We start from the raw sequence: 27,757 nt of genomic DNA, 5'->3' as shown, positions 1-27,757 counted from the left end.
CAAGAAACACTTAATTGACAATGGACTTTGGGAGATGCCAATCCACATCTGAGCTTTCCTGGGAACGTTCAAACTAACATGTAAATGGTGTTGACCTGCAAAAAGCTGAATCATTCATAGACATGTGACTTGCCCAGGTGGCTACAAACTCCATCTTATTGCTGTGACTTTGTACAGAAGAACAAAGGGGTTTCCACCCACAAGAGAGAAAATATAAAAGGCCCTGGAAGCCTCTCCATTTTGTCTTCAGCTGGCTTAAGAGGTCTCTGGAGGTGAGATTTCATCTGTAATCAGTTTCTTAATGTATTAGGCTTAGACTTGCGTGTTTTTGTTTTATTTTGCTTGGTAACTTACTTTGTTCTTTCTGTTATTACTTGGAACCACTTAAATCCTACTTTTTATATTTAATAAAATCACTTTTACTTACTATTGAACCCAGAGTTAGTGACTAATACCTGGAGGAGCAAACAGCTGTGCATCTCTCTCTATCAGTGTTATAGAGAACGGACAATTTATGAGTTTACCCTGTGTAAGCTTTATACAGAGTAAAACAGATTTATTTGGGGTTTGGATCCCATTGGGAGCTGGGTGTCTGGGTGCTGGAGACAGGAGTACTTCTTAAGCAGTTTTCAGTTAAGTCTGAAGCTTGTGGGGGATGTGGTTCAGACCTGGGTCTGTGTTGCAGCAGGCTAGCGTGTCTGGCTCAACAAGACAGGGTACTGAAGTCCCAAGCTGGCAGGGAAAACGGGCTCAGAGGTAGTCTCAGCACATCAGGTGGCAGTCCCAAGGGAGCCTCTGTGACCCAATCCGCCACAAAGGGGAATATGAATTTTTGACCGACCACTATAATTACATTTGTTACTAAGAATACTGGCTGTTTGGCATCTTTCTTGCTGGCACATTCAAGTTTTGGGTCGACTTTCAGACCAAGTAGAAGGGAATAACATCATTTCTTTTACTGGTAAATGGAAATATTTCTCCTTCATGATTTTAGAAACTACTTAATCTTTGTCTTGTTCCTTGACCTTCCTCTTACCCCAATGTCCTTGCAACTTCTCTAAAAAGTGTTCCATAAAATCCCCCTTGGAATACGCCTCTCCTGGGTCAGAAGCGAATAATTAAATGTTGGCTCCTGTGGAAAATGTCAAAAGATGAGGAAGATGGAGAACAGCTGGCCCTTGCTCAGCATTGCTGATCACAGAACCGCACTCACCCAAAGGCAGCATTTTCCATTTGATGTCTATTCTGCTGTCTGAAGAACAGCAGATCTTGCACAGTCTTCCCCTCCAACCCCCAACTCCAGACTGGAAGAGCAGTCATCATATTTCCTAGATTTACATTAGGCCAGCAGAAATGGAGGACCTACCTTTCTTTCAGAAAAGCTAACATGTATGTTATTTTCATGCCATTTTTATTTAATTTTTTAGTAATAATACTAAAAAGCAGCAGAAGAGAAAGGAAAAGAGCCCATTTTACCTCTAAGAGTATTAAATGTAGAATTAGGGTGATTGCCTCAAATATGGGGTTATTTAGCCTTCAATGAGCTGTAGCAGACCTACCTTGTGCAGAGGCTCTTTTATTGTAGGTTACAGGGTCATGTTACCCTGTCTCAGCCAATTGCTTAATAGACAATAGTTTGGATGCCAACAATTATTGACTAGCCAGGAGAGTAATATGGAACTATTTTAGGTCTCCCGAGACTCTTTCAAATTCCCTTATGTTTTGCAATTTATGCATTTAAAATATTACTCACAAATGATTGTATGATCAATGACTAATTCAAGTAGGAAAAAGATCCTACATATCTGTATGTTTTACTAATAAAAATCAGAGATGGGGATCGAGGTGTTTGGATTCAGATCTAGATTAAGTTGAGGTTTATGGGCTGAGTCAACGCAATGTCTGGCACCACCAACATCTCATAGCTATTCCCAGTTGATTTTTCAACCAAAGTTGCAGAAATCTCCTGATTATATCAGCTGTTATGGCAAGATTCTCCTATTTTGGGCCAAAATTTGTATTCTCCTGTGACATTTTAACTGCAGTTAAACTGGAATTGGAAAATAGGCCCCTCCTTGTTTTGGATCTGACATGCAAGCAAAGCCATACATTTGGCTCTAAATCCTGATTGTTGATTCTTTTTCACCACCTGCCTTCCAAATTTAAAGGCGTCTAAGATTATTAGTTCCAGCTTTGGTATGTCACTAGTATAAATACAAATGCAAGTGACATCAAAAGTATAAACGGTATGTAAAAACTGGAATCTTCAGAGGAATATTCCAATTTCAGTTTTTACTAAATTGCTCTATGAACTTACAGTAAGTTATGACTGCCAAGAATCAGGATTTTTCCAGTGCTCATGTATGTGCTGAACCGTGGCAGGCCAACATGATAATTTCAAGAGATGTAACTACAGGTTAGGGGAGACATTGGGTACCATGGTGACTGAACCTCAGACTTGAAAAATCTCTAAGGACAGGTCATTATGAATCCATTCTCACTCTCCCAAACACACACAGCTAATTGAGCCAAATTAAGCACTGAGTATCTGTACACTTGTCAATTAGAGACTGAAAAAAGCCACTGAAACCATTTGCAATGGCATACAGAAATGACCTAGAATCTGAGAGATGAGCATCATATTTCAGTACACTAAGTTATGTTATATTAAAACGTTTGAGCTGTTTTTCTTAAATTCCATATATTTCTTAGAAGTTACCAATGCATCACTCAGTAAGACCTCTGCCACTACTCTCAGAGTGGACTAGCAGATGGACAAATATACATTTTATTGGGTCAGACTCATGTAAGATTCCACTTTATTTTAACAAAATGTTTCTAGAGCTTGTAGGCGAGAGAACTGCATGAGACATGTTGACTGTTCTCCACTTCAGTTTTTAAATTTCACTGTCAAGCTTGTCAGTGAAGTAACTTACTAAAGTTTTACTTTAACATCTGTGCAATAAGCCAGTGATGGTGCAGTTTATGAAACTCACGATTAACTAAGCTGCCTATAAAAACCTTTCCCAGATGGAATAATATCTGGTAGGACCTCTAAGATGTGGGGAGAGATGGAATGTGTAAACAGCATAGAAAAACAGTCATGCTTTTGGTCAGCCAGGTCTCACCTCCCTCACCTGCTTTTTTATTCTTTTCTCTCCAAAACATGCTCTCTCCTTTTTTGCACGGAGCCTGATTCTCCACTGTCTTCTATTTGTACAATCAATCAACTGCACAAGGTAGAAGGTGGTAATAAATCAGGTCCTAGGACTCGGAAGGAAGAGCGAAGATCCAGTGAGTATTTTACAACAGGAAAAAAAACCCAAAAAAACTAACAATAAGTACAGCTCCAGCACCAAGCAAACATCCATCTTTGAAAGCTTTTATGTATTACATATTTTTGTTCATACATGTTCATAAAAACCAACTATGTTTCTCACATTGGGAACTCTCAAACTATGGAAAGTAGCATGTTCATGATGGATAATGCCCGTTGCTTCTACTGGATGTATACATTTAAAGTGTGAGTAAACATACACATTACTTTAATAATTTTACTAAAATAGCAACTGTTAATTACTAGCTTTTATTAAATATCACAGAAAGGTCTAGCTGCCCATTCCAAATAGGAAACATATGTAAATGTATTTATTTTTGCCTTTTTATCTCCACTAATCCCTAGTTGGTACTCAAAAGCATAGAAAAAACAGTAAAATCTGATGTTCAAATAGTGCAAGCAATCACAAAAAACTAAAAGCATCGCTCCGCCTACCCCCCATCCCTAGCACAGGACACTTTCACCTCCTTTTTCAATTAATCAATTCGTTGTACTGGAATCTTGTTGAATATTTGAACATAATTTTTAAAATCTCCTAGCCTTTCTTCTGAAGTACATATGGTTTCCTTTTAGTACATATACCATAGCACACTGCACAATAAAGGTAGAAGGGAAAACTAGTACAGGATTGAGAAACAAGAGAAAAATCAGGAAGAAAGAGCAGCTTTGGTTAACTTGACAGTCCTCAGCTAGTTGCATGCTATGCTTTATCAAAGATTCTTTTAAAAGTAGCATTTTTTTGTGGTTTAAAACTGCCAGACAGCTTTGGCTTCTGCAGTGCCTCACGCCAACAACTTCAAAACTAACTCACTCCAGATGTCCCTATGATCATCTAATCAGACATCAAACACAGTACACTGACAAGCTCTCACACTGATTATAAGTATTCTATATATGTTTCCACAGCATAAACACACACACATGCACACACAGTGTTGCTACTTTAAAAATGGGATTCATCTAAATCAGAATTCTATTTTAAAACACATGAGCAGTTCAGAGAAGAAATTCTCTACCTTCTGAGTGACAGAAAAATCTTTTAAACCTCCCCAAAATATTCTGTACACTGCAATGGCAAATGTTTCAAGAGTAGCAGTTAAATAGGAGAACTTGATACTGAAATTTTTTCATGTCTTATAAACTTCTAATAACCTTGCCATTCTCTGTGGAGAGGATTGGGTGCTGCAGTACTTCAGTGTACCAGAATCTTGCCTCCTCTATACTCATACCAACCTTACTGTCCTGCCTAAGAAAGTGTTCTACCATGCTTCTTGGGTACCTCGGAGGGTTTCTCTTGGAGGATTACAATACAGCAGGGGTTCTCAAACTATGAGGCATGGGAATGCACCGGGAAGTTTCAGTAGCCTGTCTTTTGGCCAGGGACATAGTGATGCTGGAGCATAACCAGAGCTCCACTCAGCATGGGGTTGGGGCAGAGGGAATCAGAGCTCCTCCTGGGGCAAGGAGCTGGGCCTCACATGGTTCCTGCCCAAGTGATGTGCTGCTTCCCCCATAGCATAATGTACAGCTGGAGTCTAAGTAAAGCAGCTGGTCCCAGCTGGGGGTGACCTTGCCTCGACCTGGCCTCCCCCAACCCTGGAGGAGGTTGCACAGCATTGTCACATCAACTTCCTGCTGCACCAGACTGACACAGACCTCAAAGTGCTGGTGGACTCGTGAGTGCCTCACTCTGAACCCTCTGGTCTGCTGCCTGCCTGGGGGCTCCGCCTGCACTTGAGAGGCCCTGCTGCCTTCCTGTGAACCCAGCACCCATGAGCCCTGTTCTCTTCATCCTGGAGCCCATGCGAATTGGGAAGAGAGGGAGGTGTCACACAATCAGTGGGTATTAGGATTTCCTAAAATGTTTGTGCAGTGTTATTTTAGCTGCTACAATTGGTACAATAACGTGAAAGGGTGCTTTATGAAATGAAATTAGTATTTATGACACTAATGGATGCTCAAGCATGGAGTTGGAAACACCAGTTTGCAGACCCAGGTCACACAGATCCAGGCTTTGTGTGTCAGATTGTCCCAATTCAATTGTTCCACTTAGTTTTTTGTTTGTTGTTGTACCAGGGAAGGTGGGATCTAAGAAATAAGAGATGTTCCTGGCTGCATTTCTTTCATACATAAGTATAAGCACCCCACTAGATTTCCTGGCAGAAAACAGACTGGCATTCAAAACACAGTTTACACAAAAAAGATATCCCCCACTTTTGCTTACTTTCCATCTATGTCTCTAATACTGTCATATCTGATCAGAAGGCAGATTGCAGGTGAAAAAACTTAGTGATATGCTTTCAAACTCTGTCCATGCAATAGGCTCAGCCTACAGGAGATGCCACTTACAGCAGAATTTGTAGCAGTTGAAAATACAATTACACATGGTCTCTGAACAAATTGGGTTTGGCACTCAGTGGGGTCCATGGACACCCACGCTCTACTGGGCTGCCTGTGCTTGGCTTTCCCCCTCTGAGGCTCATATGCCCCACTGTCCTTTTTAACCTTGGTTTCCCTATTGGGGGTGCAAGGCAAAGGGAACCTCAGATACCCCATTGGGCCCTTCTAGGCTCCTTCTTGACCCAGGGAAGAACAGGGAAGTGGAAGGCATTATGTCCTTGTCCCATTTGTAATCGTAAAGTGAGGTGTCACTCATAGTTGATTGCACAAATCCTCAAAATATGATCCTCCCTCTCCCTTCTTTCATGAAATAAATCAAGTGTACGACCCTGCCAGTGTTGCCAACTCTTGCAATTTTATTACAGGACTCATGATATTTAGTGTCTTTCCTAAAGCCACAGCTCCTGGAGTCGTGGAAGAATTTCAGCTTTAAATTCTATCATGTACAAAGACACCAGAAATTAAAACTGCCTGAACTGACCAGCATGAGTAAATGTTTGGCCCCGCTAAACATATCGGACAGAGGTTTCATCTTTTAAAAACAAAGCTATAGGAAAAAGCCTCATTGCAATGCAGGCTCCTAGCTCTAGTCTTATCAGAATCCAGCTTGAACTGCTGGATTTACAAAGTCTACAGCTATTATTAAAATCATTGCGTCAAAAAGACCTTTCCTGTCCTGCAGTGCTTTTAAATAATGAGATTAAAAAGCATAGTATTTGCCCATTTTTTCTTATAATATTTATGTCTTTTTATTTTGGAAAAAACTATTGATAAATCTTTACCTCAAATAAAAGCTTTGAATTGCAGCATTAATTTACATCTGTGTTTACACATCTATATAGAAGTATATGTAAAGGGAACAAACAATTGAGTTGGGCTGGTGCACACACACACACAGGCTTTATGCTAATCTTCAGACACTTGATCACAAAGGCTGATAAAATCACAGTTAACGGTGGAAGAACTGGAGGAGGTTTTGACCCTTTTTAACAAGGGCTTGAAACATGAAAAGGTTCCGATTAAATATGAACCTTATCCAAAATGGCAAATTACATGTCCACAATATATAAAATGAAACCAGTTTTGACATGTTTAGCAAAAAATTGAGACTAGGTTGAGCCACGGGAGCAGCTCTTAAATTGATCTGACTCCTTAATCTTTAAAATATGGATTAAATGCAATTTAAGCAGCCCATTGATTAACTCAGAGGTCAGCTAAACGTCTTCTCAGGGACCAAGACAACATAAAGGAAGTCATAATGTGCCCCCAGATCAGGCCAGAGAGTTCACTGTGGGTGGAATCCTGGTGTCACTCAAGTCAATGGAAAAACTCCCATTAATTTCATTGGGGCCAGGATTTCTCAAAGTGAACCTTGTTTGTGGGTTTATCAAACTATGCTATCTTATGCCAGATACCATGGGGTTATGATTTTGGATTCAGACTTTGGTTGGAACATTTCATCCATCAATATTTTTAGAATGATTTCAGATTCAGATTAGCCAGAACAGCAAACCCTAGCCACTGGGAGCTCTGGGCAATTGTGCAAATGTAAACAAACTGTCTGGCAGCCTGCCAGCAGATTACCCTGACAGGCTGCGTGTGGACCGTGGGCCACAGGTTGGCCACCACCGCTGTAAAGCCTACTGGCTACACCAAATGTAATCCATACCCACATTGAGGCATTCCATTGCAAACTCACACGTATTCAGTATTCCTTTACTACCACTTCCAACAATTTATATTAACATATCTGTTGGCATCTCTTTGAAAGTTATGACACTTAACATCAGTGATATTTATGTGATATCACATAGAAGCTTCTGACCTGCAGCTTGTGAATTTCAAGAAAAATATATTTTAGATTAAGTTGTTGTAACCTATGTGATTACGTCTTGCTTAAACATTAGTTGTAATATTTTCAGTTATCACATATTGTAATTTACTCATTTCTATATATGTGTTACAGACAAACAACCATGTAATACAAATACTTCCATTTAGGTCCTGCGGGCAATATAAACAGCAAACATGGAGCTTGTCACGTGATTTGTCACCAGAACTGCAAGATAGAACTTCCTTTTATTAAATTACTGAATGTGTGTTAGTTTTAGGGCTGTCTAGCGATTAAAAAAATTAATCACGATTAATCACAATGTTCAACAATAATACTGTAGAATACCTGTAAACATTTTTGGATGATTTCTACATTTTCAAATATATTGTTTTCAATTACAAAACACTATACAAAGTGTACAGTGCTCACTTTATATTTATTTTTTATTACAAATATTTGCACTACAAAAACCAAAAGAAATAGTATTTTTCAATTCACCTAATACAAGTCCTCTGGAATGGTGGCTGAAGCACGAAGGGGAATATGAATGTTTAGCATATCGGCAGGTATATACCTTGCAATGCCTGCTATAAAAGTGCCATTCAAATGCCTGTTCTCACTTTCTGATGACATTGTAAATAAGAAGCAGGCAGCATTATCTCCTGTAAATGTAAACAAACTTGTTTGTCTTAGGGATTGGCTGAACAAGAAGTAGGACTGAGTGGACTTGTAGGCTCTAAAGTTTTACATTATTTTGTTTTTGAGTGCAGTATGTAACAAAAAAAACCCTACATCTGTAAGTTGCACGTTCACAATAAAGAGATTGCACTACAGTACTTGTATGAGGTGAATGGAAAAATACTAATTTTGTTTATCATTTTTACACTGCAAATATTTGTAATAAAAATAATATAAAGTGAGCACTGTACACTTTGTATTCTGTATTGTAATTTAAATCAATATATTTGAAAGAGTACAAAAACATCAAAATATTTAATAAATTCCAATTAGTATTCTATTGTTTAACTATATGATTAAAACTGCAATTAATCGCAATTAATTTATTTGAGTTAGTCGTTTGAGTTAACTGAGATTAATTGACAACCTTAAAAAAAAGGAGTACTTGTGGCACCTTAGAGACTAACCAATTTATTTGATGCTCAAATAAACTGGTTAGTCTCTAAGGTGCCACAAGTACTCCTTTTCTTTTTGCGAATACAAACTAACACGGCTGTTACTCTGAAACTTGACAACCTTAGTTATTTTATTTTCTTTAATATCCTCTCACATCTGTTTGTATCCTTTGTAAGCCAAATCAGTGTTCACTTCCATTGGGACTCAGATGATAATACACCTCTCAAGTTCTGGAAATATATTTGTATGCCAATATAACAGTACTAACAGACAGAATGTTGTGTTAGGAAATACATATCCATATAACAAATGAATACAACTTTTTGAACTATATATTCTACACTAACTTTTATTTCTCTCTACTCTTAGTCCAAATGTCAGCATAAACCAAGCTAATTATAAAAGTCAACCACAATTATAAATGTAAAGCTTTAAGGAAAGTCAGCTGCGCCATGAACATGTATACTTATTTGCATTACACACAGGTGTTCTAATTTGGCATCATCTGTTAGGGATAACCAGATGTAACTTACCTTTGACTCTGCATTCATGAAGGTAATTTAAATTAAATTAATGTTACATGGGGGGGGGGGGGAGAGATCATTTGGATTTCCAACAGCAGAACAGAACAATGTAATTTTTGTTAAAATAATTTTAAGCATACATTTGAAAGATCTTATAGATGTTCAAAGTAAGTTTTTGATACTGCATTTTTTAGTTTGCCATAGATTGGTTTTTTTCTCCCTGTGTTCTAAAACAATCTTTAACTAATAACGATTTTTAATTCAATAACTTTTTTGACAAAGCATCTTCCTGTGCATCAGCACTATTAACTATGCAAGTTCTAGGAATGGGGTTTGTTCGTGCTGCTGCAACAAAAAGAGGCTGCACTAAGTACTATACCAGAACATTTTTTATATCACAAAACAGTTACCTTTATCCTCTCTGTCTTCTTGACACCAGAAGAGATTTTAAGCAATAATTAGATGATATTCAAAAATCTGATGCCCTTCCCCACTATTCTTAGGTGTTTGGTTTTTCTCATTGCACAATGGGAGCGATTGTCCTGTGTTTGAGGCACAGAGGCATCTTGTGTGACCTGATTCAAGTCACTTTACCATTCTGCCTCTCCCATCCATAGAAAGTGGGGAAGTAGGAGTCCCATGTATTCTTTAATGCCATGAAATTCACATTTGCTGCAAAGCTTTACCCCAGAATCTCACCTTTAAGTTTTTTAAAAAATTATCTTTCTAGCCCTCGTGGTTGCAAAGAAAACCCTGACAATATGAACGGACAGAGGTATGGCTACATTACAAGCGCCACAGCAGCACAGCTCCAGCTATACCACTGGGGGGGGGGGGGGGCTTCTGTCACTCCAGTAAATTCACCGAGAAGCAGTAGCTAAGTCAACAGAAGAATACTTCCATTGACCTAGCTACATCTACAGTGGGAGTTAGATCAACCTAAGTACGTACCAGAGATTTTTCACAGCCCTGAGCGATATAGCGAGGTATGGTAGAGTTAAACCCTTTCTGAGTCTACAGAATAGTTGAGGGGTGTGAGCTGCTCCATTCACCTCAACTGGGTGTTAAATCTTCAACCCAAAGATGATCATTTGAATCCTAACATTTTCAAATATTTCATTGATGGTCATTTTAACAGAAATATTCAAAAATGTGCTTACCTCACAATCTAAAATGGTCTCCCACGGCTCCGCATGTGCCAAAAGCGATGACTGCCCCTACTCAGCTGCCAGAACTACCAGCTTGCCCCTGACAGCTATCTATAGCGCAGATGGTACTATGTATCACTGTACCTATTTTGCAGGCCACTCAAGGACTCAAACAAAACCAGGTGTTTTAAAGCACTGAGAATTCTTGTGTGTCACCTAAAGTTGACCCTTTTTAATTCATTGTTGTTGGCAATGGGCATCTGACAAGGAAAATCTAACTCTCAGCTTAAAAAGAACTGACAACTGAATTAGGACATTGACCTTGTAGAGTGTTGAACAAGATGTTATACACATGAGGATCTCTGGCACACACTAACCATACTACTTTGCAAATAATCAACACAACAATTCTATAAACTAGGATGCATATGAGAAAATAGGATGTAAAAAGAGTGAGTCATGAACAGGATCGATGGACAGCTAAATAATATCCAGTAAAAGAGATAATACAGTGTTATTCTGCAGCATTTGCCAAATTAAGACTAGTATACATAGCATTACTACATCTGTATTCTGACTCTCTACTCCGTCATTTTCAGTTATATAATGCTGTAACTCATTAGTTACACCAGCATATAAAGAAAGTAAAGGAGTGCCGAATCAGGCGCATTGAGCTTTTTGAGCAAAAACCAAGCCCACAGACTCTCTCTCTCTCCTGCATGATATGTTTATATGACCCATCTGACATTCAAATTCTGCAGAATCTAGTCTTAGTTTTTTACCTTACATTTGCAAATAAAACCTTCCAAATGTGACCCAACTGTAACTGAACTGTGGTGCTTTCATGAAACAGCACACAGCCTGAAACAATGGTCCTGTGAGGTATAAACTCCCTCGCCATCTTATTTGTATGTTAGCACTAATGCCTAATGAGAACAGCTATATCAACATTAAAGTGATCAGCAGTTAAATAGTCTGTAAAATCAGGAAGTGGGTGGAAGTGAAGGCCTCGGAGAATGGTGACTGGATGCTGCAGGAGGAAAGAAAGCGCAGGAGGAAAGGAGGATGAAGAAAAATAAACAAAGGATACAAACAGCGGTGGTCCTAAAAAAGAGAATTTTGCCACTGAGTGATGCTGAATTGGACTATATGGTATTGAACAAATAATGAATGAGGATAATTACTAAAAGTTCAGCTACTGCACAAAAGTCATAGTCTAGTCACACTCTTTACTTAAATCTCCAACTAATAAGAGAAGAGATTCACTGTGAATTAAGGATATTATATAATCCAAAAATTATACTCTATCTAACAGAGCGTAAATAGAATTCAGCCCTTTCCACAGAATGAGCTGGACACCCCTTTTTCAAGGACAAATTAATTTAGTTCACAAAGCAAAGCTATATGTATATGTATATGTGCCAGTAAAAACAATTTCACCCTTCTTAAGAATATAAATGACATGATACTTACAGCCACAACGGATTTCAGACTATTGTCGGTGGGGTGTGCAGCACCTGGGTGGAAGCCAGCAGGTGGGCCCAGCGCTGGGTCACTGCTCCTCCTCACTAGCAGCGGTGTGCCTAGAAGACAAAATAAAAGGTCAAGAGTCAAAAGAGCTTCAGGGTAAAGCTCTGTGCAATCTAATTCAGAAGACGTACAGCTTACTTTTTCACACAATCTAATTTTTTCAATAGGTGCCTGTAAATTATTAGATCTGATAGCATTCTGTCATTTATTATCCACTGACATGTAGACATGACAAAAGCCGTAGACCCAACTGCACAATCCTCCACTATGGCAATGCTAAATTGACCAAACATACGCTAAAATAAAAAAATGCTGGAAAGCAGGGGTAAGTGACATTCTTTCAAAACCAATAAAATAACCACTGCAGGGCTTTATGGCCATATGTATAACCACATTCCAATATGCAAACCATATGCCCACTTTAAGGAATAATCCCGTAGGGTACAAAGACTCTGCTAGTTTTGTTAGTTTCTAGTGATAAATAGTGGTTAGGTGTCCAGGCTGACATTTTCAGATGTACCAACAGCCTTTCATGTCTCAGGCCAGCTTTTATTTTATTGTTTTACTACAGACACTAGCTTAGTAAAATGGGATCTCAGGATCACATTCCAGTAGTTCTCTCCTCTCATCAAAAGGTATCCCAAAGCAGTATGGGCAATTACTCATCGGTCTCAAGCCTTTTATGCAATGCTCTGAAAGATTATAGTCCCCTATTCAACATGCATGTGAGGCCATTTGGGCTGCAATGCCACAAGCAGAGAAATAATTTACTTTTCTAAGTCTCTTTTCCACAAGACTTAAATCTTTCTGCTTTCCCAATGCCTGACTCAGGAGGGGCCTGCGGCTCACACAGTCCAGACAAAACAGAGGTGGTGGTAGCCAGCATCTACATCTATTGTAGTAGTAGCAGTATCTGTTCCACATTACTGAGCATGCCTAGTCCCTCTGTCAACAAGTTTCACAACCTTGGCAGTTCTTCTTGATCCCTGACTCGTGCCTGGATTCTAAGGTAGCATCTGTGGCCAAATGCAGTTTATCTATCTATCTATGCACGCACTTGGCTCACCTATTGCAGCCACTTCTCTCTGATTTGGATCTCACCAAAGTTATTCACGCCTTTATGACTGCCAGTGCACTCCATCTGGGGTTACCCCAGAAGACCAAGATGATATCAGTACACATATTTTTGTGACATTAAATTCCATCTGAACTGATGTTTATTCCAAACATCCTGTTCACATCTGTCCTGTAACTTTACCACTTTTCTTTAACCTGTCATATCTCAAATAGATTCATAGATACTAAGGTTAGAAGGGACCATTATGATCATCTAGTCCGACCTCCTGCATAATGCAGGCCACAGAATCTCACCCACCCACTCCTGCGAAAAACCTCTCACCTATGTCTGAGCTATTGAAGTCCTCAAATCGTGGTTTAAAGACTTCAAGGAGCAGAGAATCCTCCAGCAAGTGACCCCTGCCCCATGCTACAGAGGAAGGTGAAAAACCTCCAGGGCCTCTTCCAATCTGCCCTGGAGGAAAATTCCTTCCCGACCCCAAATATGGCGATCAGCTAAACCCTGAGCATATGGGCAAGATTCACCAGCCAGATACCTAGTGCTTGAGACAGTAGGCTTTCCTCCTCTCTCTAGACGCCTTTGACAGTAACATTCTGGACCAATTTCAGGTCTATCAATAGCACAGAATCTGCTTGATTCCACAAAATTAGTCACACACCTTTCTGCTTATGAAAGTTACTTTTCCTTCCTCATCTAACCTTGACCTAAGCATAGTTACTGCAATTGGCCAATTCAGTCCTTTTGGACAGACTCCATGTTTGTTTCTTTCCTGTGAAGGTTAAATTCCTACCTACCTTCAATGACAAGTCCACGTATGTTTCAAGACCCCTCTTCTATTGCACTGCATAAATTTCAGAACACTGCTCTATTTTATCCATAGGCACATTTACCTTTTTGGTCATCCTGTCTTTATTTTTCCCCTTAACTCATATTTTAATACCAACGATATTACGTGTACAAATTTTGACCTCCAACGCTAATCCATCCACTTTCTCTGCCTGCCTTCAAACTACAAACTACATCTTCTACAAACTAAATTAAACTACATCTTCATCTCAACTTCCTTTAGCTAGATATCTCAAAATAAAAGAGCTTGTAGTGGGCATAAGAAACATCCTCAATCTTACATAAAAACTCTCATCTCCCTTGATTTTAACCTTCCATTTAACTGCACGGTCCGTAACCCTGGCATCATCCTGGACTCTGATAGTCTCCCACATCTCTCATGTCTTAATTTCCGCTCACTTCAACTACTGCAGTACCTTTTCTGTGGCCTCTCCAAATGACAGCTAACCTGTATCATGTGCCAAATGCAATTGCCTGCCTCCTCCCATGTGCAGAGAAGTATGTATGTCCACATCCCTCCCATCCTCAGACAACTTCACTGCCAAGTCAAACTGGCCCTCTTTTTTTAAAAAGCCCTCCATAGATATACTTCAGCTTCTCTCATTGACCCAGTCTCTCTTCATACCCTTTCTTGGTGACCCAGCATTAACCTCTTTGTCCCTTCATTCAGTCTCACCATCGTGAGCATACCGCGCTCTCCTCAAAAGCTTTGGATGTCGGGACTAGCCTTACTATGTCACTTTGCCCCACTGACTCAATTTATTTCAAATCTCAGCTGAAATTATCTTCCTCCTTTGCCTATGTCTCATTTTCTCTCTTACTCTCTCTACAAGTATTATTTGGCTGTGTAGCGGTAACTTTATTGTCAGGCTATTCAAAGTGAAACTATTGTTAGCAAGCCCTGCCAGTCAACATTCTGGAATCCTGCAGGACATAAGGTCACTCATTGGGGCATTACCTCTCACTCAGTAAAACAGCGGATCTGGATTCAAAAATATATTAAACCTCAAGAACCACAACAGTAGTTAACTAGATAATTATCTGAATGATAAAAATATGGTGGTTGATCATTTGTATATTGATAGTTTGTTAGATGACAGTGAAATATTAAACCTGAAACTTTGGATTCATAATGGAAATGCCAGCTGAAACCTAACTGTAGATTAACTAACGGTCTTGATAAAATTATGTGCGAAACATTTATTTTATAGACAAGCCAACAGCTTCAAAGCACTCAGACTTGAACAAACAAGCCACTTCTTGATTGCTCAGATATGCTACCTATTCTTTAAAAGAAAATTTTTCCTTGTAGGAACAGGCAGTTTCGAAAGAGCTGTCTACAATTTCCTTTTTCTCTTCTCTTCCGTAATGATTTCAAAACAACTTTTGAGACATTAAAATTGAATCAGTTGGTGTCTTATAATTGCCCATTCCCTTTTCATGTAATGCAAACACCATAGAAGAAAGATCTCTAAACTACCAAGGCTAGTGTCAGATTGGTATTTTTGTTAGTATCTTCCAAAACTCAGTGATTCTTACTCTAACTCTACCCAAAACACTTTTTAAAAGGAAAGCTAAAAACACAATTATACTTTAAAGGCCACTATCCCAACCTCATGACTCCCTCCTCTCAGCGTCACAAATCAAGATTTGCAGGGAGGGAAGAATTTACCCAACACCTATTAGTAGGGGAGAAAAACATCAGCCCCAGCCCCCTAGGTCACACCCCCTTCCAAAACCACACCTCCTGCCATTTAAAAATGTTTCCCTTTTTTGTATTGGTTTCTGTGGCTGCTTCGTCTTTTCCTTGTCATCCCATCATCTTCTCATATCTTTTCCTATATTGTACGCGCTTTCCTACCCCCATATTTTAACTGGCTGTTTTCTGTTATTACTTCTGTCTCTCGCTTTTCTGTTGGATTTCAGCCATCCCCTCCCACTTATCTAATCACATACAAGCCTTAGAAAGTTTATCTGAAAATAGCTAGATGACCTATCAGCCAAAAGACATGCACAAAAGATGGGCTGGCCTACAGTCCAAAAACAATGCACACATAAAGGAGCCAACACCACCCTCTTTAAACCTAAGTGCTGTGAAAGTAGAAGGTGCTAGTGTCCCTACCAAGTTGCTGTAGCTGGACCCCTGCTCAGGGGCTCCATCTTCCATATCAGTCTCTGGATAGTAACTTACATATTTGAAGTTTCTACTCTCCCAAGACTGCTGGGAGAAGGGTCATTCTCTCTTTCATCCAAGAGCTTCTTGGCTAATAGGATGAATCAATGTGTGTTTGTTATTCTACCTTTCCCTTAACTTTTCGGCTGCTGCAAGGTGATCTCCCCTACTCTACTCAAGCCACAGCTTCTGTTTTTGAGACCTCTTCCCATTAAAATACTTCAGAAATCTCAGCTCAGACAGCAGTGCTAGGTTCTCCAGGAACAGCTCCGCCCCCAAGAATTGGTGATATTAAGGCAGAAGGCAAACTTTCCTGCTGTTTGCAACAGCTACCCCCAAAAAGAAACCCCAACAAAAAAAAACTAACAATACAAAGGATTCCTTCAAAAGGTTGAGTGGTGCTCTCATATGTGCTCCCATCTTAAATAAAAATACTTTGTAACAGTGCCATCTGGCACATGACTCATGTCTTAACAGTGTAATAGGCCCATTGCTTAAGAACTGGGAGGGAAATGGTTTTCCCATTCTGCAAAAATTTTCAAGATTTCAAACATTTTTCCAGTCCTGAATTGGGACAAAGTCAAAAAAATCTCAAATTTTTTCACAAACCGATAATCCAAAAAAAATTTGGATTGTGTGAATTAAAACATTTTTGTTTTGATAATTCTGAAACATTTCATTTAATTTTGACCTTTTAAAAATGTTTACCTTTCTTGGCATGAAATTCCAAAACAAAAAAAAGTCATTTTGAACCAAAAAACAACACTTGGCTTCGAAAACATCACAACGGGACATTTAAATGATTTTTTTTTTTAATGTCAAATTGGGAGATTTGTTAAAGCCAACCATTTCCTGCAAATAGTTTCAGTTTGACGAATCAGCATTTTCCAACTCTAGAGCTTTTTGGCAGAACATTCCCACCCAGCTCTATGACTACTCCATTACTACTGCAGTTACTACTTTGTTTTCTTCCTTTCATACACTAAGCATATCACCAATTTGCATCAACTCAACATTTAGCTTATATTTCTACTTACTTGGGCAAATTTCCCACTGAACTCTCATCAACCAGTCCCAACATTATAAAGGTTGGTGATCATCATCAACCTCAAACTGAATCCAACAAAATGGGAAAGGAAACTTGCAACAGAGAAATAAACCCAGTCAATTCTGTGGTTCCCACTCTCTCAAACTGCATTTTCTCATGGTTCACAAACCATACTTAAACTAGAGGAAGATATATCATTTATACTTTTGCTGCCTCTATGGCCTGGATCATTTGGTCCAGTAATAAGAATAGCTCCCATAAAAGTTTACAGTTTTAGCCTTGATTATGAACCTACGAAAAAACAGTCAAAAACTGATTGCTGTACTGGCTGTGTTCCATTTTCTTCTTCATTTCACGGAATAAAAGGTTAAAGATCAAGCAAAGCTACAGTACACGTAAGTGGTAAAGAATCTGAAGCGTGTGTGTGTGTGATAACTATAGTCTTAACAGTTCAGTACCACACACTGGCCATGCATTATATGCCAGTGGTCCCCAATCTTTTGAGGGTTGCACCTCTCCTTACCCTGTCCATGCCCCCGCACCCCTCTGGAGCACGGGCTGGGAGGGGCTGCAGCTGCGGGTGGGGCTGGGGCTGGAAGCTGGGCCCGGGGCTGGAAACTGGGCCCGGGGCCAGGTGTGGTCTGCTCCCAGCCCCACCCCCAGCCTTGGCCCTGGGCCAGGAACAAGCTGGGGGCAGGAATGAGCTGCACCGAGGCTGGGGATGGGGACAGATGCAGGGCTGGGGACGTGGCTGGGGGCAGGGCCAGGCCAGAGCAGAGCTGGGGACGGGGAGGGGCTGGGTGGTGCTCCCATCCCACCTCCCATGGGGGCTGGCCCAGGCCCCACCGCACCCCCTGGACATTCCTCTGCACCTCCCGAGGGGAGCGCGCCCCACAGTTTGGGAACCTCAGTCATATGCTAGTTTTTCAGATACAACTGATCCTATTTCCCAGCTAAGTAGCATGCGAACAAAGCCACAGAAAGTAATCAGAACCCAGTGAGTGGCATTTATTTAAGCTTATCTTATTGCAATAAATAAAGCCAAGGCCATTTGTTTTCTGCAATTAAATGGCCAGCCATGGGAAAACCAGATACTATTTTGGTATGTCATTTACTGTTTCAGGTATTTCATAAAAATGCTTTCCTACTAAGTCACTGGCTACTACCCTGTGAAAGAGACAAATAGTGTGGAAATCAAGGGTCTACTGTCACTTTACATGATACACTTAAAAAATCCGTTTGAGAAAGCTAACAAGAATTAAAGAACTGTAATAAGGATGTACATAGGCTTGGAAGAATTCAATGTTTTTTTATAATTTTGATGGATAAGATCCATGTTTATTTTAAAGCTATTTTTAGATTTTCATCTATTTAAATTTTCACAGTTCCTCAAACTTATGGGGGAAAGGTTAGACAATTATTTAATGACGGTAAATGCTGAGATTCAAAAAGTTAAAGCTTTATAACTGTTACAACAAATTTTTAACATATACAAAGTAAATATCTTTACATAAAATTTTTATAAATTCTCAAGCAGCATTTTTCTTACTTTGCCTATCTGTAAATTTTGATTATTACTGATGGAAATATGTTTTCATAGGTAGGTGTGTGTGTGTGTGGTGAAATCGATGTTTACCAACAGTTACCAATAAAAACTGAATCCTTCCAAACCTAGCGGTACAGTACACATAGATAACGGTACCTTGATTCAGTCAAAGCATGGCGTGTGCCCATTACACATACCTATCTTGAATGTATTCACTACTATCCCCCCTGAGAACACGGATAATACATACTGAGCACCATCATTCTTTTTCCATACAGTGCAGAACTAGTTTAGATAATTGGACACTTTTTTTTTTTTTTTTAAATAAAGACAGGCAGTTCTATCATCTTTTTCCTTACCTCAATTAGGGAACAAAGTGATCTTGTTGGTTTATTGAGTCTTATTTAAGGGGGTGGAGAGTTCCCCCTCCTTACTCTCCTTTTATACCTTATGTTTCTATATTATTCTACTTATGCTGTGGCATTGGCTTTGAATATTTATTATAATAATCCATGTAAGATCAGATACACAATGCAGTTCTTTCTTTGAATGCCAAAACACAACATCCTTTTCTGGGCAGGTCAAGTAATCAGATTATCTTGATACACTATTGTTTGCAGGTAAAGTATTGGGTGGTATTGTAAACCCCCCAAACTTATGTTCAAGAACTGAAAGTATTATCTCATCTTCTGTGAGATTCACAAATTCCAGATGACAAATTCAAATGTACCTCTAAAATTGCAAATGCCCCCTTGTGACCATATTTTATAACCTCAATTAATACAGGGATTTTCCGCCTACTCTATAGTTTTAATGTAGAACCAAAAATTCAGCATCCTATTGGATGTTAAATGCTCTAATATACACTTGGCTGTGTCAACATTATTATATATTTAAACTTTGACAAAGCTGATAAGAAAACACCCTGCAATCTTTCTCCCTTAAAGTAAACTGTGTATTATCTAGTTTCAACTAATGTAGATCCATCATATTCAATTTATCTAGCACCACATTGCCAAAGGATTAGTATCTACAGAGATTCACTGTTAACAATACATTTTCCACTAACCCTTATGTTTTGGAAAGAATTTTTTTTAAACTGAAATAATAGTTGAAACAAGCATATGTTATAAACCACAGCCCTTTTTACACATAGATTTTAAATTAATTACATTATGGAAAATAGAGGAGAGTAGTTCTGCTATTTGAGCCCAATTAATAACTGAAACATTTGGATAAATACAATGTCAGAGGAAACATCTCCATACAGAATACGTTGAAGCACTACTTTATTTTTATTTCAGAAAAAAGTTCATTAAATGTTTTTATGAGATATGAATGCATACACTAAACAGGTTACTTTCCCCTCTGCTCTAAGACACAATTCACATGCTCTGTGTAGGCTCAAACTCAACACTTTTCTTGGTGTCTGACTTTAGAGAGCATAAGTGAGCAATAACACAACAGTCTATTCCAAGCCTTCTCCTTCACCATTGCTGTACACAGGTAAGCCACATAAGGGCCAGGGCGGAAGCCACAGGCTTGGAGAAGACCCTCCCTTGATTCTCTGCTCACCCTCAGCAGCAAGATATCTTCCATAATGAACACAGCCTGTGGAAGATGTGGGGACAGTAATGATTATAAAGCACCCCCTACAATGCTGGCTTTCCCCAAGAGCCACGTGCCCAGTGTACAGTATGGTCCTGAAACACTGATTTCCCCTGTGGTTACTCACCATTTTGGGGATCTTGTGGCTCATGTGTGTTTGCCTGGGGTCAGCCAGTTAGTGACATGTATGTGAATAGCGGCTGTGTTTCAAATCACTGAATCAGTGGTCTGTGTGTTACAAACAATACTGCTTCCGTAAAATGTTGCATTTTGGCTTCCCAGATATGACCATGGGAGCCCAGCCTCCCGCTTTGTTATTGCTGGCTGAACGGCTGCACAGAATTAGAAAGCAGCCACAAAGAACTAGAGAGGACTTTCTGCGTGAGATCATGATGCATTCCGTGGCAGAAAAACAAGAACTGAAGGAGTGGCGGGACAGCGAGAAGAGGGACCGAAAGGAGAACATGGCACCCCAGAACAAAGCCCTGGAGTGCCACTGGGCCTTTAAATGGCCAAAAGCACAAACAGTCATTCTGCACTTGCTCAGCCTGTTGTTGAGCTGCTCCTTGCTGCTGTCAAGTTGCCCCATGTATGGCTTCATAAGCCACGGCATTAACGGGTTGGCAGGGTCTTCCAGGATCACAATGCATTTTGAATTCCCCTACGGTGATCTTCTGGTCCAGGAAGAAAGTCCCTGCTTGAAGCTTCCTGACCAGGCCAGTGTTCAGAAAGATGCGTGCGTCATGCACCTTTCCGGACCAACCTGGGTTAATGTCCGTGAAACACCCATGGTGATCCACAAGCGCCGGGAGAACCATTGAGAAATGCCCTTCTGATTAATGTACTCAGTGGCTAGGTGGTCTGGTGCCAGAACTGGAATATGCGTGCCATCTATCACCCTCTGCAGTTAGGGAAGCCCATTTGTGCAAAGCGATCCACAATGTCACGTACATTGCCCAGAGTCTCAGTCTTTCAGAGCAGGATGCGATTAAGGCCCTGCACACTTCTGTCAACACAAGTCCAATGGTCGACTTTCCCACTCCAAACTGGTTAGTGACCAATTGGTAGCAGTCTGGAGTGGCCAGCTTCCACTGTGAAATCGCCACGCGCTTCTCCAATGGCAGGGCAGCTCTCATTCTCGTGTCCTTGAGCTACAGGGCTGGGGCGAGCTCATCGCACAGTCCCAGGAATGTGGCTTTCCTCATCCCAAAGTTCTGCAGCCACTGCTTGTCATCCCAGACGTGCATCACGATGTGATCCCACCACTCAGTGCTTGTTTCCTGAGCCCAAAAGTGGTGTTCCATTGTGGTCAGCACCTCCGTGAATGCCACAAGCAATCTCGTGTCGTAGCTACTACGTGTGGCGAGATTAATGTCGAACTCCTCTTGCCTTCGTAGTTTAAGGAATAACCCCTCTGCCACTCGTGGCATGTTAGTGAGAGCGAGCAGAATACTGGTCACCAGTGCGGGATCCATTCCTGCAGCCCGAAGAGGCAGAGCGCGCAGTACACAAACCGTTGAAAGATGGCGCCAAATGTGGATGAAAGTACAGGGATTGCTGGGATACAAAGCAATGCATCATGGGGCATTGGGACAGGACCCAGGATGCCCCGCGACCCTCTCCGTCTTCTCACAACTCTTAGCGGCAGAAGAGGAAGAGGTGCTCGGTGGGCTAGCTGCCCAGAGTGCACCGCTCCGAATACCGCTGCAAGTGCCGCAAGTGTGAACACGCTGTTGCGCAGGCAGCTGACAGTGTGAACACACAATAGCGGTTTCCCTTCAGCGCTCTCCGAGTGGCGCGGTAACTCTGCCAGTGTAGACATATCCTTAGAGTTCTTTGCTCTCGACTACTCAGCAGAATGTCTAGTTTCTCTCTGCATCAACTCTGAAATCCGATTCCTCCCTTTTTATTTCCTCTAGGCTTGGTGTTGCAGGTAGGTGTTGTGGGGCCTTGTCCCCAGAAGAGATCATTAGCCAGTTCCTGTATTGGTCCACTGTGGCATTTGTCCACCTCCACCACAAACACAGTGCTGGATAGGTGAATATCAAATCACATATGGTGAATTTGAAAGTGAGTTTTATCGTTGTTGGTTATTGTGAATACAACCAAGTGGCTACACCACTAGTTTGGGATGAAACAGCCCAGAGAAGTAATGTTAAATGTACAAAATACTAATACTATGGTTAAATCATGTTAGCAGGTCTTAACTCTCTAATACATTGTGTCTTGGTTCATAGGCGCAGACTTTTATTTTTCCCAGTGGGTGCTCCACCCCCACTGCTCCCTTTCCCCCAGATCCCGTCCTCCCCCCACCCTCCTCCCCCCGCCCAATATCCCTGCCCTTGTTCCGCCTCTTCCCATCCCGCTCTGCCCCCTACCCCGAAGCGCGCCCCCTCACAGCTCTCCGCTCTCCCGCAAGCAGCTGATCAGCAGCCCTGCCAAACAGCTGTGGCTGGTGAGTGCTGAGCACCCCTACTTGGTTTTGGTGCTGGCTTGAGCCCCAGAGCACCCATGGAGTCGGCGCCTATGCCTTGGTTTGTTCAAATAAAAAGGAAAAATGACTATAGAAGCAAGCATACATGCTTGGATTGAGTACCATAAACTGGATGAAAGGAGATTTGTAATAAACCATCTACAAAATTAAAGTCATAATTTCAAATTTTGTTCCTGCACACTAAAAGGCTGACTGTGATGGGAAAAAGCTGCCCATCAAGTGTGTATCAAATTGTCAATTGGAGAGGTCATTCCAATGACAACTACTCTTTTGACTGGCTCTGCATTACATATTCTACAGCAGGCAACAAAAATTCTCTCTCACACACACCCCTAGAAATTTTACAACTGCCTTTGCTCAAATCTCAAAACTTTTATCCAGTGTTGAACGTACACAAAAATACAAAACACCATATAAGTCTGAAATTGCAGTCTCAGTGTAGTTGGATAATTATTGGCTGAAAAATATCTGGCGTACTAAACAGACAACAACCACCATTCAAACCGGGGCTCACACTGGCTTTTTAAACTGGTTTTATAATGAATCAACCTAGCCACTGTAAACAAAGCAAGCATTACAAAATAAGATTTTCTTTTAATCCAGGAAAGCACATTACTACAACTTATATAATATCCTAAGAACCCGAGATACAATTAGAACTCCAGTTTGATTGTCTGTGACATATTATACCCTTAGTAGCCAGTAAATAGGTCTATTTTCCTTAGTTTTCTACAGAAATTTCATGTTACAATCAAAGAGATACTCCAGCCAGTCAGTGCATTTTAAGACAGCACATATTAACTAGGATGGTTAAATTCACTCAGCCTTCAGTCTCATTACTTAATATCACCTGAGGCAATGTGCATTTATTTGTCCTAACATGTACTTAAAATGTAACTCTCAGTAGGCAGTCCATGCTAGCCTCATTACAAAGCTATGCCACTTTCTCTTATGTAATGCGCCTCTACTTTTTAGGTTAAAGTCAATTTTAATTACTCATAATAGCAGCTATCTATATAATTTAAGATGTTTGACTATCTGTCCTAGGTATTTTTAGAGTGCCTATCACCGTGATGTTGAAATTCTCATGGGTACAAGAATTAGATTAACAGACTGGAACTAGGCAAACAAACAATCAGGCAATTGACTCAATCCAATCCTCCAAATGGAAGTAAATCCTTTTCTGTAGTATGAACCCTTTTGTATGCTCCAGTTTGGATTAATTCATAAAGCAACCCTACCCCCATCAAGTGAAGTGGGGGGGGGGGGTTTCATATTAGGAAAAAGCAAGTGCAAGTAAAATCTTAAAGAGGCTTTAACAAATGCTGCCTTTTATTTATATATTGTTTTAAGGATGCCCAAAGAAGCTTCAACAGCATGATCTTTTCCTGTCACATACATTATAAAACACTTATTTTCATTTATTCCTTTTTTTAAAACACAGTAATTGCACCTATGCTTTATATGTCCACAGCCAAACTGCTTTGGGGTTCTCACGGTTTAGAGTGGCACATCATAGAACTATTAAGGGATTGAAAGTTTTAAAATACATCATCTTGGGTTCACACATTTACCTACTAGTACAAGAATCTTGGATGTTAAATTTTCCGTAGTACAGTTAATCCAGACCCTTAAACTTCAGAACTGAAATATCAGCATGTAAAGAAGTTAATGCCTCCTTATCTTACGGCATTACACATTTACAGAAGAATTACCAATAACTGTGCTGCTTGTAGACATTTTTTTTCTCCCTAATGTATCATGCTTAAAAGAGATCTTATCTTCAAGACCAAAATTTGGAGTTTGAATAGATCCTGGTTTAAATCACTACATTTGCCAGATGCAGATTGATATCAAGGCCTACGATCACCTCTGTCATCGTGGAGCAGCCGTTTTTAATGCTCCTCCGAGGAAGTGTATAGATTGAATTGAATTCAAGGTGCCTCTGAGGGACAATTCTTCCTTGAATCACTGCTGATCATAGGCAGTTGTCTAAACTTGAAACTTCTTGTTTGGTGTACCCATGTTATGTCATGTGATCCGCAACACCTGTTGCACAAGCAATGCATACACATCACATCATTTCGCAAGTAAAATATATTTGTCCCATATGATTGCAGCCACAAAGCACAGCGATGGTTCAAAATCAACACTTAGCATTCTGGTCAGACATCCCATAGTGCATTGCTCTGTCATTGTGCTTCATAAATGCTGGGACTTTTCTCACTGCGCATTGTGGTATTCCTCCCAGAAGGCAATGGAACTCAGTGGCTTCAGCTCAAACTAAATAATTCCCCTGATTACTCTCCTTTCCTCCCATCATCCATCCGGAGTTTGCGAGCCAGCACCATTTTTAAAGCACTGTCAGCCAGCCTGGAGGAAACATTGGCAAGAGCTGCAAGCCTCATGGTGATCAAATATCAACAGGCTGTTGCAAGCATATCTAAAGTTGTGCAATGACGTCAGAACCAGGGCAATGAGGGCACCTGAGGAGGAGGCTGAAGTTGAGCAGATGACACTTTTCCTACATCTTTTCCTGAAGCGGTTTCACTTGATGGATCGCTGTTTTGGGGCTTGACTAGTGGGATGGGATAATGATGAAAACCTGGGATGACCAGCAGTGATGGCAGTTCTGCAAGGTATCAAAAGACACTTTCCCGGAAATCTATGCAGCATTTGTCCGGGAGCTGCGGCAGCAGAACACCTATGAGAGAGCTCTCCTCAACACGGGAAGCAAATGTCCATCATCATCTGGAAGCTTGCCACAGCTGAACACTACCAGTCAGTAGCTAACCAGTTTGGTGTTAACAGATCAACCATCAAGGCTGTTGTCCAGGAGGAGTGCACTCTTGTCTACAAGGTGCTGTCCCATAAAGGTCATAAGGCTGGACAATGCACAGGAGTTTATTAATGGTTTGGCATTGTTGCGGTCCCCAAGTTGCATTGGGGTCATTGAGGGGGGACACACGTCTATTCTTTGCCTGCCCCACCCCCCCCACACCAGGCCTCAGAGTTCAGAATCAGAAACGGCTATTTCTCCATGATACAGCAAGACCTGGTTGATCACTGAAGAAGGCTCAGCACTATTAATGCACGGTGGTCTGGAAAGATACAGGATACCAGGACCTTTAGAAACTCTGGACTGTTTGCTGTCATTACAAGTCGGACTTCTTCTCCCATGGTCTCTATAGACATTCATGGCATTGCCATTCCCCTAGTCATTCTAAGAGCACTACAAAAATATTATTACACATACATAATGTGCAAATTGAAAAAAACAAAACCTTAAGAAGTCGTAAAGAGTAGCGTGAAAACAATTTTGCACTTCTGAGGTCACAAATGTGTGCACACAGGGCACTTAAAACTGCTCTCTGCATCCTGGAATGGCAATAGAAGAGCTTCTCTCTTGTGGGTGAGAACGTCCATTGTCTCCTGTTTTCCTTTGTTGTTCTGTGGTGTAGAATGCCTCCAAAAGGCCCTTTTCCTGGGCACTGTTGCAGTGAATGGTGTGTCCTAGAATGTGGAGATTTCAGAAGTAGAAGGCTACATGGGACGCCTGAGCTGCGGTGCAGCCCTTGATCAGAAAACAGCCCAGAGGAGCGTCTGCGTCAATACCATCCTCAGCAGACGTGCCTGTGAGGATCTAGCCATTTTTCTGTCCTTTTCTCTTTGTCTTGTTCCAGGAACCCCTGCCTCCACTCCTCTGTCTTTCTATCCCTCCCCTGGGATGCACACAAGAGTTCATAAAAATCTCAACCCTTGAACTTCTCTTTTTTATATATATAAAATTTACAGCTCTCCCTATCACTATCCTTCACATTCTTATAACCCAGACTGAGCTTCTTTCCCTTACTGAGTGACACATTACCCAGGGTACAATCTGGACTGTGAAACAGCTGTCCCCCCTCAATTCTCCAGCAGGGGCTGACTTTTTACACTGCTTCGCTGTGAGAGCAACCACTCCTGGTCTGCCCACACAGAGCCTCCAGCATGTAAATTGCTCACAGCTATACTGCATGAGTGCTATAACCAGCCACTCATTAATTACACTGCAGGGCAACACCAGAAAACTCCCAGCCCCAGACTTTCCCCCAGAAATGTACATCTTGTACTCGCCAGCACCCTCCTGGACAATACAAGCTCATATGAAGTCTGTCATTTTATAATTAGGAAATGATATGCACAGATTTTGTTATCACAAATGAAGTTTCCCAAACGCTTTAATCCAAGCACACTGGTTTTGATAAAACAATAAAACAAGTTTATTATCTACAGAAAGATAGATTTTAAGTGACTACAGAAAATGATGCATAAAGGTCAGAATTGGTTACAAGAAAATCAAAGGTAAAACGCAATTAATATCTAATGTAACAAGCTAAATGAATTCAAAGCAAAAGGTCTCTCTCACCTCATATTCTAGCAGTGTTACTAGCTGAATCTTTCAGACAGGATCCCTCCCCAGTCCCATGATGCTTCCTTTGTCCTTCAAGTGTTGTCGATGCCAAGAGTAGAGATGAAGGGAGAGATATTTTGGGGTGTCTGTTCCCCATTCTTATAGTTCGCTTTCTTTGAAAATCATCTCCACCTGAGGTCAGTTGACCAGGTGATAATCTATCTGATCTTGTTGACATTTGGCTGAGGTGTCGGTTTGCCTTTTGTTTCTGGTTTGTTGCTATTTTTGCAGACTTATAATATCTCTCACTAATGTCATACAGTAGAATCTTATAACTTTACATACAATGTTGCCACACATATTGTACCAGGACAATAATCATCAGCGAATTAGGAGTTTTCAAATAATACCTCACAAGGCATATTTTGTTTCAAAATACACTACCATTTTGTTAAAAAAGGTGATGATAGCAATACAGGCTGTCACACTGAGCCACTGGTTTGGGTCCCAGTTATACCCCCTTTCCTTCATTTACTCAGACAGCTGCTTTATAGTTGTGCATTCCAGTGGCTATAATTTAGATGGGCCTGTACATGCTCCTCTTGCAAAGAGCAATGAAGTCCAGGACCTCTGCATCAGACCATGATGAAGCATGAGGCATGCC

The 27,757-nt window shown here is 40.7% G+C and overlaps 1 protein-coding gene across 1 annotated transcript in view; it reads right to left on the bottom strand.

Annotated features, from left to right (window-relative positions):
• The window catches only part of PARD3B (par-3 family cell polarity regulator beta), a 617,867-nt gene that overhangs the window by 362,645 nt on the left and 227,465 nt on the right, over positions 1-27,757 (bottom strand). Inside the window, exon 4 of the mRNA XM_074967987.1 lies at positions 11,851-11,960. Coding sequence (XP_074824088.1) covers positions 11,851-11,960 — 110 coding nt within the window. The remainder of the gene's footprint in view (positions 1-11,850; positions 11,961-27,757) is intronic.

This window comes from Natator depressus, chromosome 11, assembly GCF_965152275.1.
Source record: "Natator depressus isolate rNatDep1 chromosome 11, rNatDep2.hap1, whole genome shotgun sequence".
Taxonomy (NCBI): Eukaryota; Metazoa; Chordata; order Testudines; family Cheloniidae; genus Natator; species Natator depressus.
The sequence above is the reverse complement of the archived record's forward strand: the minus strand, read 5'-3'. Positions and strand labels throughout refer to the sequence as shown.